The sequence below is a fragment of the Petaurus breviceps genome, unplaced genomic scaffold (assembly GCF_028583685.1).
Source record: "Petaurus breviceps papuanus isolate PSGF00001 unplaced genomic scaffold, PetGlider_PUasm1.0 90845, whole genome shotgun sequence".
In the NCBI taxonomy this organism is placed as follows: domain Eukaryota; kingdom Metazoa; phylum Chordata; class Mammalia; order Diprotodontia; family Petauridae; genus Petaurus; species Petaurus breviceps.
In genome coordinates this window covers 6,868,657-6,882,131 of record NW_027187359.1, presented here as the reverse complement: position 1 = coordinate 6,882,131, position 13,475 = coordinate 6,868,657, and the positions used below count along the sequence as shown (strand labels likewise).

General features: G+C 42.3%; 1 protein-coding gene across 1 annotated transcript in view; it reads left to right on the top strand.

The window, feature by feature from the left end:
- OTOF (otoferlin) overlaps nucleotides 1–13,475 on the top strand; it is a 187,330-nt gene that overhangs the window by 56,889 nt on the left and 116,966 nt on the right. The window contains exon 4 of the mRNA XM_069071807.1: nucleotides 9,336–9,435. Within this exon, the coding sequence (XP_068927908.1) occupies nucleotides 9,336–9,435 (100 nt within the window). The remainder of the gene's footprint in view (nucleotides 1–9,335; nucleotides 9,436–13,475) is intronic.

Here is a 13,475-nt window from a genome sequence, read left to right as displayed (position 1 = left end):
ATTTCTTGAAAATATGAGTAGTCAATGAGATTTTCTATGTGTCCAAGCTAGGACACCCTGTACATTCAAATCTAGATCTTAGCACTTACCTACACAACCTTGAGAAATCAACTCACTTCCCTCAGTTTCCTTGTCTGTAAAAAGAGAGTGTTAGATTAGGTGGCCTGTCAAAGTCCCTTCCTGTCTGATTCTCTGATCTTAAAAAAAGTTAATTTTTTAATGGCAACTAAACTCATCATACAAATAAAACACTGTAAAGTCTATGAGGCAGTATTGCATAATGCAAAGGGCAGAGGATTATCAGAATATTAAAGGAAAAGAAGTAGAAAATGAAATAGAGGATGAAAGAGCCTAGATTGTTCAACTGGGCCCATAAAATCCATAGGATCATAGATACAGAGCTTGAAGGGAACTCAGGGACCATCTAGTCCTCCCCCCTCATTTTATAACTTTAGAAAAGGAGGCTCAGAAAGATTAAGTGGCTTGCCCAGGATCATACAGTTAGTATGTGTCAGAGGCAGGATATGAATCTTCCTAACTTCCTGATCTGAGTTCAAATCCTGCTTCAAACACTTGCTAGATGTGTGACCCTGGGCAAGTCACTTAAACTCACTCAGCCTCAGTTTCCTCATCTGCAAAATGGGGATAAAAATAGAACCTATGCCTAATTTCAAGGATCAAAAGAGATCATTTTGTAAAGCAATTTACAAATGTTAAATCTCTGTATAAATGTTGACAATTATTATTATTCTTATTACTCCACATTCAGTACTCTCTCCACAATACCACCATCCATTTTTAAAACAAAGCCTAAGTCTTTGAAAGTAAAACTAGCTGCCATAAAAGCTTAAATAATTGAATATGGAACTTCATTATTCATTCTAAAATGTCATCAAGATGGAAGGTACACAGGGACAAAGAAGTATGCGTCCTCCTTCAGCAGGGCACTTTATGATCCAGACCTTCTCTCCTCTTTCCCCTCCACTGGCACCAGCGAGAGGAGGCTGTGGGCGGTAAGAGAATCAAAGGGGTACAAGGAGAGAGGCTTCATGGGAAAAAGGGTTGTCCATGCATACCATAAGGTTGGTAAATATCCCAGGGGAGAACTCATCAGTTTGCTGTGGGGAGCAGGGGAGCAGGAGGGAAGGAAAAGAATTCTTCCTGGAACTGGTCCCCTGTAAGAAAGGAGGAGGTGATGCCCCACTTCTTATTCTCAAGGCCTCATTGTAGGAGTGGTATCTGGCCCAACATAGACCTGAATTCAAATCTGACCTCAGACACTAACTAGCTGTGTGACTCTAGGTAAGTCACTTAACCCTGTTTGACTCAGTTTCCTCATCTGTAAAATGAGCTGGAGAAGGAAATGGTAAACCACTCCAGTATCTTTGCCAAGAAAACTCCAAATGGAGTCAGTGAGACACAACTGAACAACAAAACTACATGGTGGCTAGGTGTACCCTAAAATCCCTGCTTGATTTCAGGCCTGTGGTTTGGCTCAAGGTGCTTTGAAACAGGACACAGACACTTCCATGTTTTCCCTCAAACTCTCATCTCCAATCCCCAAACCCAATTCATGGACCAGCTGAGCTGGGGGACTCTTCCCTACCCTAACCTTGGGTGTAGCAAGTAGCAACGATACTTAGAACCGGGGCAGCTGGGTGGCGCAGTGAATAGAGCACCAGCCCTGGAATCAGGAGGACCTGAATTCAAATCTGACCGCAAACACTTAAAGCTTACTAGCTGTGTGACCTTGGAAAAGTCACTTAACCCCAATTGCCCTGCCTTCCCCCCTCCAAAAAAATGGAAATAAACCCCAAATAATACTTAGAACCACTCAGAGCAATGAGGAGTGAGTAGAGCTTTGGTGTCAGACTCAAATAGAAATGGCTCCCAGGCAGCCCTATATTGACTTAGAAAACCACAAACTAACATTATCTATGTTGTACTGTATTTTTCTTTATTTTGTTAAATGTTTCTCAATTATATTTTAATCTGGTTCAGCCTCTCTCTGGAGTTTTGCAGGTCACTCTCTCTCTACCCACCCCTACCCCTGCCCTTCTCAAGTTTGGCACCTCTGGAGTAGAGAATATGGAGGAGGAGGTTGATGAGTAGGAAGCAGAAGCCTTACCAGGATGTATGACTGGTCCTGCTAAGGACATATGGAGAAACAGAGACAACCTCAACAAAAAGAGTCTTGAGTGCCTAATTGCAGAGTAGTAAAGAGGAAAGCAGAGCAGGGATGATATCCATACAATAAACAGGACAGGACTTTTTGAAGGTCTGGCTTTGGTGCAGATTCCACATGAGCAATTTCATCAAACAAAAAGTCGGTGTGGGGCCGGAGAGAAGGCACTAGATTTGGAATCTAGGCCAGAACAGGGTTTGAATCCTGCCTCTCCTTAATAACAGAAGCAGGCATTTATGTAGATTTTTGAATTTTGCAAAGAACTTCATGAATATAGCTAGTCCTTGGAGCTCTGGCCACAAAGATGTCCAGCATGCCTTTGGCCTTGTAGATTGAAGGGTTTGTGAGGAGAGGACCAAGGAAAACACTAAAGATTACTCGATTACAAGCTGGGAGAGTGGGGTGCTTGAAGCAAGATGACATGCAAGAGGAGGAAGTGCCCAGTCCAGGCCTACAGAGCCCTGGCTCTGCTCCTCTTTGTTGGCATCTGCAGCAGCCCGGCAGCACTCAGCACCACCCTCACCCCTGCGGCCTGACCACCGGCTGCCTCCCTCTTCTCTGCTTCATCCTAGCTGCACCCTTGGCAGTTGTCAATGACTGCTCTTTGGTATCTTCCCTGGTATCAGTCCTCTTCTCACAAGCCACTTTAAGCCTCAAGATCAAAGGCATTCTGGGTAGCCACTCCTAGAGCAAGTCCGAGGCCACCAGAGCTTTGGGGGAATGTTGGGTAAGTCACTCACCACCAGGTAGCTCCCTGGCTCCTATTCCATAGCCAGGCCTTCATGGGCAGAGACTGAAAGATGACTGCACATAAATTATCATCCCAGTTGAGCCTCACACCAAGCCTGCAAGATAGGGACTACAAGAATAATTATCCCCATTTTATAGATGAAGAAATTGAGACTAAGAAAATTAAAATCACTTGCTTAAGATAAGACAACTAGTAAATATTGAGGGGTAGGAGTGGGGGGAGATCAACTTTGAACCCAGATTGGCCTGAGTAGTAGAGTAGAAAGTACACTGATTCTGGAAGCAGAGGTCTTTGTTATTGTTCAATCATTCCAGTCATGTCTGACTCTTTGTGACCCCATTTGGGGTGTTCTTGGCAGAGATACTGGAGTGATTTGCCATTTCCTTCCCCAGCTCATTTTATAGATAAGGAACTGAGGCAAACAGGGTTAAGTGACTTGCCCAGGGTCACACAGTTAGGAAGTGTCTGAGGCCACATTTTACTCATAAAGAGCAGTCTTTCTGACTCCAGACTGGGTCCTCTATCCACTGTGCCACCTAGCTGCCCATCTGGAGCCAGAGGATCTGGGTTCAAATTTCATTCCTGATTCTAGTAATTGTGTGATTTTGGGCAAGACACTTAACTGCTCTAGGCCTATTTCCTCAGCTGTAAAATAGGGGTGGAGAGTACAGGGAGAAAAGGGAAAGAGAGTGGACTAGATGATCTCCAAAGTCCCTTCCAACTCTTAAACTACCGTGTTTCCCCGATAATAAGACCTATCCTGAAAATAAGCCCTCCCCTTACTGTGTAAGATTCCTCTAAAATAAGACCTCCCCCGAAAATAAGCCCTATTGAGATTGCTACTGTAGTGAAGGTGATCCCCTGCACTACACACTACATTACGGTACCCTTTGTATGCACCGTCTCCCCCCCCCCCGGTGAAACACACGCTGCGCTCCGAGCTGCATCCAATCAGAGCTGCAGCAGTGAGCGTGTCATCCTGTTCTTCCCCAGTGATTTGCTTATTGAATAAAGGTACATTTTTTTGTTCACATTTACCTGTTTATTAAAATTGTTGTCAATGTTCATTAAAATAAGCCCTCCCCTGAAAATAAGCCCTCTGGTGTTTTTCTGTCCAAAAAAATTAATAAGACAGTGTCTTATTATCGGGGAAACACGGTAGGAGCCTCAAGTCTAAGTGTTCTAGCTACCACAAAATGCTCATCTTCAGATGGGAGCCTTGATTTCCTCATTTGTAAAATGGGGGCAGTAATAATTACTGTAGTATCTCATAGGCTTTGGTGTAAGGCTCAAATGACATAATGAATGTAAAATGCTTTTTAAACCTTAAAGCACTATATAAATGTCTGTTATTACAATTCATTACTATATGTAGGGCACATTCTAGGCTCATATGGAAATGCAGTTTAACCAATTCATGGCCCCTGCCTTCCTGGGGCTTACAATCTAGAAAAGAAGGAAGACCCAAACATTAGACAATACACAATATTGCATGATAAGGACATTTTAAGAGTTCCAAGAACAAAATGCCTTGGAGATGTCTGAGACGCTCTGGTATCCCTCCTCACTCCCCCCCCCAACCCCCCACCCCCGGCTCCCCGCTGTGGCTGCCAATGGTCCCTAAATAATGCAAGGGCTCCAGGAGTTTGGCAATCATACTCAACCTGGCCCAAGATACCCGATGCTGTCTCCCAGGGGAAAGTTCTTGAATTATTCAAGGCTGTCATAGTGCCTGGTAGGGGCTTCTTTGTGGCTGTTCTGCCCTCCCACCTGCTGCCTCAGGCTTCACTTATTCCAGGGCTAATTAGCTGGGAATCCAATCTGGGTCACACAGACCAACCAGCCCTCCCTCCAGATAGGGAGCTCCGTGGAGAAGACTGTGGTCCAGCCTCTGACCTCCCAACCAAAGTGAGGGTGGGGTGGGTTTGGGAGACACCCATGGCAGTGTCCCCAGCATTACAACAGCCTCACTACAGAATTACGGGTTACAGGAATAAAGGCACTAATCAGGGCACTTAGAAAGGTACCCTAAGGTAATAAGATAATTCTGAATTTCAAGAATAATAATTAATAATAATAACATCTTTGCAGCATTGAAAGTTTTAAAAGGATTTTTCATATACTATCTTAATTATTCCAACTTCCAATCCCTCCTTTTTTCTCTCTCACTGGTATATGTGTCCTTCACTGCTCCCTGCTGTCTTTTTTTCCTCTCTCCCTTTCTCTTGGAATCAGAAGAGCTAAATGACATTAGAAAAGTCAATCAATCTGAATCTCAGTATTCTCATCTGTAAAATGGGAATAATGTCTGCTCCAGCAGCTCATAAGATTGTTGTAAGGATCAAACGAGGTCATACATGACAAAGTTCTTTGTAACTTGGCAGGTGCTGTCCAAGAAAACTGCTAGTAGTTCTTTCTTAGAAAAGTCCATATTTACATGTCTAAGTAGTCCAGAATCTTAGAGTGGGAGAGCTAGCAGCCTTAGAAGTCACCTGGTCTAGCCCTTCATTTAATGGAGGAAGTTAAGTTCTTAGAACAAGTGGAGTGGGTTCAAACCCAAGTTCTCAGATTTTTCTTTATGCCACATAGCCTCAATAGTCCTGTTACCACTTTGCAGGTGGTATTTTCTAGATATTTAGTTTTCCAAAGGATATGTGTCCTTCTTTCTTTGCCCATACATCCACCCACCTTTTCTAGATTTTCCCAATAATCATATCATATTTCTAACTCAGTTAATGAAGCTCCAACCCTAACAAATATGAATACCAATTTCCTCTAATAGCCTTTCGTTTGCTGGTGGATCTGATAACTGATTATTTCAGTTGGGGAGTGGGAGGAACCTATCAGGATTTACTAAGAGTATTTATTAAAATTGAACCTGGAAAAAATAAAGAAAGTAGAATCCAAAGTGAGGGAGGGAAGAGAGTCCAGAAAAATATTTTCTAGAGGCTAGTTCCCCTATGATCATCGTAATTATTTACATGTATAATATCTGTAACTCTTCCTCAGACCTAGCCTTTTGAGGGTTAATAGTACTTTCTTCCCAAAAACATGTTAAGGTAAATAGTACAAATATTCTCATCCCCATTTTTCAGATGAGGAAAATGAGGCTCAGAGCTTTCAATGACATTGTTCAGACATTTCAGTTGTGTCTAACTTGCCATGATCCCATTTGAAGTTTTCTTGACAAAGATACTGGTTTTCCATTTCCTTCTCCAGCTCATTTTACAAATGAGGAAACTGAGGCAAAAAGAGGCAAGTGACTTGCCCAAGGTTACACAGCTAGTAAGTGTCGAGGTCGGATTTGAACTCAGGAAGATGACACTTTATCCACTGTGCCACTTAGCTTCCCTTCGGTGACTCACCCAGAGTCATAGAGAGCTAGAAAATAGTAGGTAGCATTTAAACCCAGGTTTTCTGATTACAAGATGCCAGTGCTCTTTCTACCCCACCATGTTGCTTCTTTTATATCTATACTAGTCTCTACTGGCTTTGTAGGGTAGTGACTGAATCCTTAGGAGTCTTATCAACTGAAATGTTTTCATTTGTTCTTTCTCAACCCTCTGTTTGATAGAAATGTGCCAGGTACTCTGGGAACATAATGGAGGCTTGCTACCTGTTTGTTACCTTAGTCAAGTTGCTTTACCCACATGGATAGGTAAATAAGTGTCCTTATCTGTAAAATGAGAAGATTAGACCAGATGGCCTCAAAGGGCCCTTCCAGCCTTCAATCTATGATTCTATGACAGGTGCACTGCCCATGGGCAACTCTCCCAGAGCAGGCAAACATGCACACCCAACATAATTTCACACAATCTGTAATACAAATGAATGTGTGCTCAAACCTAAGTCCTCCGATTTTCTTTACATTGTCTCAATAATCCTTATGTTACCACTTTGCAGGTGGCATTTCCAGATATTTAGTTTTCTGAGGAATATATATCCTTTTCTTTTTACCCATATATCCACCCACCTTTCCTAGGTTTCCCCAATGTCCACACATGTTCCTAACTCTGTTAATTAAGTCCCAGTTCCAATAAATATAAATTGAATTTGATGCTTTCAAAGATCTCTTCCTTTTCAAAATCCTATGATCCTTTGATCCCAGGATTTATTTAATTTTAATTCTCAAAGAATGAGGGAGCACCTCTGAGCATGTGCAGGGAGACAGCTCTATGCTGTCCCCTGGTGGTGTCTGCCTGCATCTCACCATCACTGCCTTGCCCCCTGTGATCACTACCTGTATTTCTGGTTTCCTCCAGGGAAGGCGGTTTCTGATCTTCTAGGGCAAGTAGATCTGACTCTTCTGAAGTTATACCGTGTTTTATTTGGAGTGTGAATCAGTGTTCCACACTAGGAAGTAAAGCTTCTGACCCAATCACTACTCAACTGTGGCAATAATACTCTATTACTAGGTTCTCAATAGTGAAAAATCTAAATTTTAAAATATCTCTTCATATCAAAACTCCATGCCAATTTATTCCTTTGATTATAATAATTCTAATTTCTGTAGCACTTTGTCATTTACAAAGCACTTCCATTATAGCAGCTTTGTCAGGCAGGCACAAGTCTCATTATCTCCATTTTTCTCAGATGAAAAAGTCTGAGATTCAGAGGTTGTGACTTGCCCAAGGCCACACAGCTTAGCAAGTGGTAGAAGCAGTATGCAAAACGAGGTCTTCCTGATCCGAGTCCAACTCTCTATCCATTATGCCACACTGTCTCTCATATTATCCTTCCTTTATACATGAGGAAAATGAGGTAGAAACAGATGAGCCAATTTGTCTGTCATCACACCACAAGTGCCAAGAGCCAGGTCTCAAACCCAGGCTTTCTGATCTCAAATCCAGGATTTATTTTCTGTGGACACTGCTCCTTCCCAAAAGGAAATCTTTAAATTAAAGAATAATCTCTCTTATAGAGTTAATATGTGGTGGGGAGCAGGGTGGGGAGGTGAATATGGGGAAATAGTCTTGGAGCCATCCCTCCAAAATGAATTATGCCCATACTCCCTGACTCCCGGGAACTTTTTTAATATAGGTAAAATCATGTTAAAGAAATGTTAAATGCAGTCTTGAAGAGGATGTCAATCAACTGATACTCATTGAATTGAATTGAATGAAATTGAATATCACTTAGCTTTGTGCTTAAGTGTTGGAGGCAGCTGGTGATACAGTGGAGAGAGTACTGGACCTGGAGTCAAGATCTGAGTTCAGATATGACCTCAACTACATTAGCCATGTGACCCTGTGCAACTTAACCTTGTTTGCCTCAGTTTCCTCAATTGTAAAATAGAGATATTAACAGCATCTTCCTCTCAGGTTTGTTGTGAGAATCAAATGAGATATTTGTAAAGCACTTCACACAGTGCCTGGCACATAGTAGGCCCTATATAAATGCTCATTCCTTTTCCTTTCCTATTCCAGGCAATAGATAAAGCACTGGGATCAGAGTCAGACCAACCAGTGTTTGAATCCCACCTCTGACAGCAACTAGTTCTAGGACCATGGACAGTTCGTTGAGCATCTCTCAGTTCCAATTTCCTAACCTATGCAATAAACCCTCTTGCACCTTATCTCATAGACTTTTTGTGTGACTCAATGAGGCAATTGCTTTTGTGCAGGAAGATCATGTAGTCCAATGCTTCCATTTAAAGCTGAGGAACCTGAGTTCTATGGCTTAATAGGGATGATGACATATACATAAGCCCCAGTCCCATGGCTGGGGCTCTGGGTTCTTGGAACAGATGTCCCCAACTACTCACCCAGGACAGGCTCATTGGGACCATAAAGTCTGTCTAGTTCAATCTCCTCATGGTACAGAAGTCCAGAGAAATAAAGTGACCTATTCAAAGTCACACAGGTGTCAGAAATGGGATCTGAACCCAAGTCCTCTGATTCCAGAATCAATGTGTTTTTTTACTGAAACTATAAGCCTCTCTGTGCCTCAATGCCTCCCTCACATTTATTTCCATGATTTTCTTCCAAAGATTCACCTCTACATTGGATATACACATCCCATCCACCCATCACCACCACCAAGATGTGCTAGAGTTTGGGGGAGGTGGGTCCTGTGTTTTTGGTCATTAACCTATCACATCATCTCTAGCAAGCCCTTTCCAATAGACCTGGACATCCCTTAGGACAATGCCTGCTCCTCCCATTTTGGTCTCCCGTGTTAGTTTATTTCATTCCAACAAGGTACAACTACTTTGAAATCATCTAAGGACTCAAGAGTCCCTTTCTTTCAGGAAAGGGCAATTCTTCTCATACATTCTCTTCACAAACCTAAAAGAAAAAACATGATATGTACTTCCCCCAGGACTATCTAGCTCCTATAGCCCCTGAGCCTTGTATACATGACCCTTTGCTCACTCTTCAATTCCTTTGTTGTCTCCAGGATCATCGGGACCTTCCGCATGGTACTGCAGCAGGTGGTAGAGGAGGGCTACCTAGAAGTGACAGATACTCTGATAGATGACAACAATGCCACCATCAAGGTACGTGTCTTCCTACTGGCTGCTCTCCTTTCATTTGCAGGTCACAGCTAGATAAAAGAAAAACAATCATGGGCAATTCCTGTTTTATATGTGTTACCTCATTGGTAAAATGAGGGTATTGGGTTAAATCAATCATTCAACAAGCATTTGCAATCCCAGATGGCAAACTATTCCCATCTTCTCATCCTGTGCAATTCTAGGTGGCACAATGGAGATAGCATTGGGACTGGATTGGAGTCAGAAAAACCTTAGTTCAAATCCAACCTCATATTATTACAAACTGTGGGGCCCTGGACAAGTCACATAACCCTGTTTGCCTCAGTTTCTTCACCTGTAAAATGGGCATAATAATAGTATCTACCTCCCAGAGTTGTTGTGAGCATCAAATGAGATAGCTGTAAATTTCCTACCACATAGTAAGCACTATATAAATGGTGGTGGTGGTGGTGGTAGTAGTAGTAGTAGTAGTAGTAGTAGTAGTAGTAGTAGTAGTAGTAGTAGTAGTAGTAGTAGTAGTAGTAATAGTAGTAGTATTTCTTCCCATAAATCCTCCACAAAGGATCCACTTAATGCCCTGGAGCTCATACTCTAAAACAGAGGTCTTAACTTTTTATATGTTATAGACTCCTTGGCCAGTCTGGTTAAGCCCATGGAACCCTTCTCAGAAGAATATTTTTAAATACACAAAATGTATACAGAAATAAAGATGTATTTTTTCCTTTGTTCAACTTTACAGACTCTCTGAAATCTGTCAGATGATCCTAAGTTAAGAAACACTGCTCTAGGTCCTTTAGGACCACAAGAGAGCCAGAAGAAACCTTTAATATCATCTAGTCAAACCCCTTCATTTTTCTAGATGAGTCCCAGAAAAGACAAGATCTATGTTCATGGTTAGTCAGGTAGTAAGTGGAGATATTGACCAGCCTGGTAAATATCACAGAACTGGAACATTAAAAGGGTCATTAACAGCCTCTGGTTCAATCCAGACACAAGAAAGGAAGGTCTCTGGCTCCAGATGCAGCCCTCTTTCCACTGCATTACACCATTTCAGCCTCTGGGCTGTCTGCTTCCGCTGTCTTTTGCCCTAAATCATCCTGCCTTACTTTCTAGTAATCTGATTCTTGGTGATGTTACTTACTCACTTCTTGCCTACAAGAAATGTTGAAGTATTATTAACTGATGGTAACCTGTAAAACAGATAAAAATTTCTTTAAATTCAAAAGACATTTTAAATGCCTAGCCTGTGCCCAGCAAGGGGGCAGTCTGACATAGTGAAGAGAACTGGCTTAGAGTTAAGAAAACCAGGTGGCACAGTGAATAGACCTCTGGCCTGGAGTCAGGAGGACGTGAGTTCAAATCTGGCCTCAGACACTTGACACACTTACTAGCCATGTAACTTTGGGCATGTCACTTAACCCCAATTGCCCTCCAAAAAAAAAAAGAAAAAAAATAGTTAAGAAAACCTGAATTGAAGTTCTGACTTTGACATGTACTGGTTGTGGGCCTCTGAGTAAGTCACTTAACATCTCAATTATCATTTATCTGCAAGTTTAGATATGACCGTATTAGGATAAATACTCATTCACCTAAGAACAGAGACAAAACAGACAGCTAAAAACCCAGGCTCAGGCTTGCCTAGGCAGTACATGTACTTTAGTTACCATGTGCTTGTGGCCATATGACCTGGGAGAGAGGGGCAATAGGAGAGGGAGGAGTGCACCCTCCTCACAGGCAATCTCAGAGTTATCTGATGCCACTTGGAGGTTTGAAGGAGGAGAGTGTGACAGAAGAGATCCCTCCCTCCTTTTTTAAACAACTTAGCATCTCACTCCCATACCATTGTCAAAGTGGTGGGGAAAGACCAAGGGAACACTTAGGGTTTGCTGTATCATACCAGAATCAAGTTCTTTCAGCACTGAACTACATCTGCTCATTGAATCCCAAGAAGTATCAGGGGAGCTCCAAGGACACACTTCCAGGGATGACTCCCTACAGAACAAATCAACTTCTGCAACACTAGGGTGTCAATCAACTCTTCTGAAAGACATCTAGGCCTGCTCCTTACTACCACTCCTCCCTGCTGCTGTCATTCAATATACCCTCCTCCTTTGAGGTTCCATCCAGATAGGTCACGCTCGCCAGATCCTGGGGACAGGATCCCAGGATTTCTCCTTATGCCATTTTTCCTTCTCTCCCAAGGAGTTCGGTATTTGATTCTGTCTCCCTCTCCACCCCAAATCCTGTGCTCATACTTTAGGTCTTCCATTATACATATTGGTGTCCTCTCAGGTACCCTGATTTCCTCATGCCCCATGCATCTTCACTCCCATTCATCCATACCTTTTGCTTTTGTTATTACCCTGGTTGCATCCTACATATCTGAACACTCCTCGGTCTTCTTTGCTGGGTCATCATTGACATCCTGCCTTCTAACCATGTCTTCTCTCTCTGTCTCTGGCTCTCTCCCTGTTTCTCTCTCTCTGTCTCTGCCTCTCTCTCTCTCTCCCTCTTCCTCTTTCTGTCTCTCTGTTTCTCTGTCTCTGTCTCTGCCTGTCTGTCTCTCCCCCCCCCCCTGTCATGCATACACATCTCCCAGTTCCACATCAGCTATTGACTATTTAACATTAACACCTGGATATCCCACAGTCATCTCAAAATCACAGTCTAAAACAGAACTCATGATCTTCTTCCATACCCAAACTTCTCTATTTTTTTTACAGGGTGCTAACATTCTTCCCTTATTGGGAATTAAATTAAATTAAATTGGGAATATGGGAAGGTATGAATACCTTTGGCAACTCTCCCCTCTCCCTCAGGCTCCATATCCAAATGGCTGATAAATCTTGTCCATTATACCTCTGTAAGTTCTCTAATACTCTTCTCTTCTCTCAGACAGCCATCACCCTAATTCAGGCCTTCATTATCTCCTTCTCTACACTGTTGCCACAGCCTCCTAGTTAGACTCCCCACTTTCCCTTTGCCCCCTCTCCAATCCATCTTCTGCACAATTGCCAAATAATGTTCTTAAAGCACAAGTGATGCTGTGTTTTCCATGTGATTAGGAAAATCCTATAGTCACTTATTGTCTTTGGGATTAAATACAAATTCCTCAGCATGGCACTTCATCAATCTGGCTCTGATATTCCTCTCTAGGATTATTATATGTGACTCCCGTTTACAAACTATGTTGTAGAAAAACTGGCCCATTGCTGTTCCCTGAAATGGACACTCCATCTTCTACCTCTATGCCTTTGCATAGGCCTGGAATACACTCCCTCATCAACTCCACCTTTCATCCTCCCTAAATTTTGTCAAGGCTCAGCTTGTGACCCATCTCCTATAGGAAACCCTTCTGGATGTCCTAAAGTATGAGTTCTTGCTCTTTCCTCAAATTCTCTTTCATTTGTGCACCCTTTTTTTCCCCTACACCCCCAGTAAAATGTAGCTCTCTGAGGGATGAGACTGCTTTTGTCTCTGCAACCCCAGTGCCTAGCACAATAGCAATAGTGTCCTTCACACACAAAGTAAGCATTTAATAAATGTTTTTTTGATGATATTGGATTCTGACCCCAAGTTACATGCTGTTTCCAGTAAGTCATATTATTTCTTTCTACTTTTTATTATTGCTTTGCCTCCAGACCTCAAATTGAGCCTCTGACCTGGGCACTTGACCAGGTAAAGGGGGCACCCCAAAGATATTTCTTTAATTCCCTAATGATCTTTTTGAGAACCCTTCATCCTACACATAAGCCTAAAGAGACCAATCACTATCTTATAAAGGAACTGAGGGCAATTAAGTGATATTTCAGTATCTTAATTAAAATAAAAACTGTCTAGAGTAATCGCTCTTTGCATTGTTAAGAATGAATGAAACTGAAACAGAGAAAATGGTTAATAGATAAAGTACACAGAATTAAGATTTGTAATTCCTAAGGCTATAGGCAGTGCTTGTTCTAAGATTTCCTCCTTCTCAGAGGCATTGTGGATTACTAGGATGGATGGATGGATGGATGGATGGATGGATGGATGGATGGATGGAT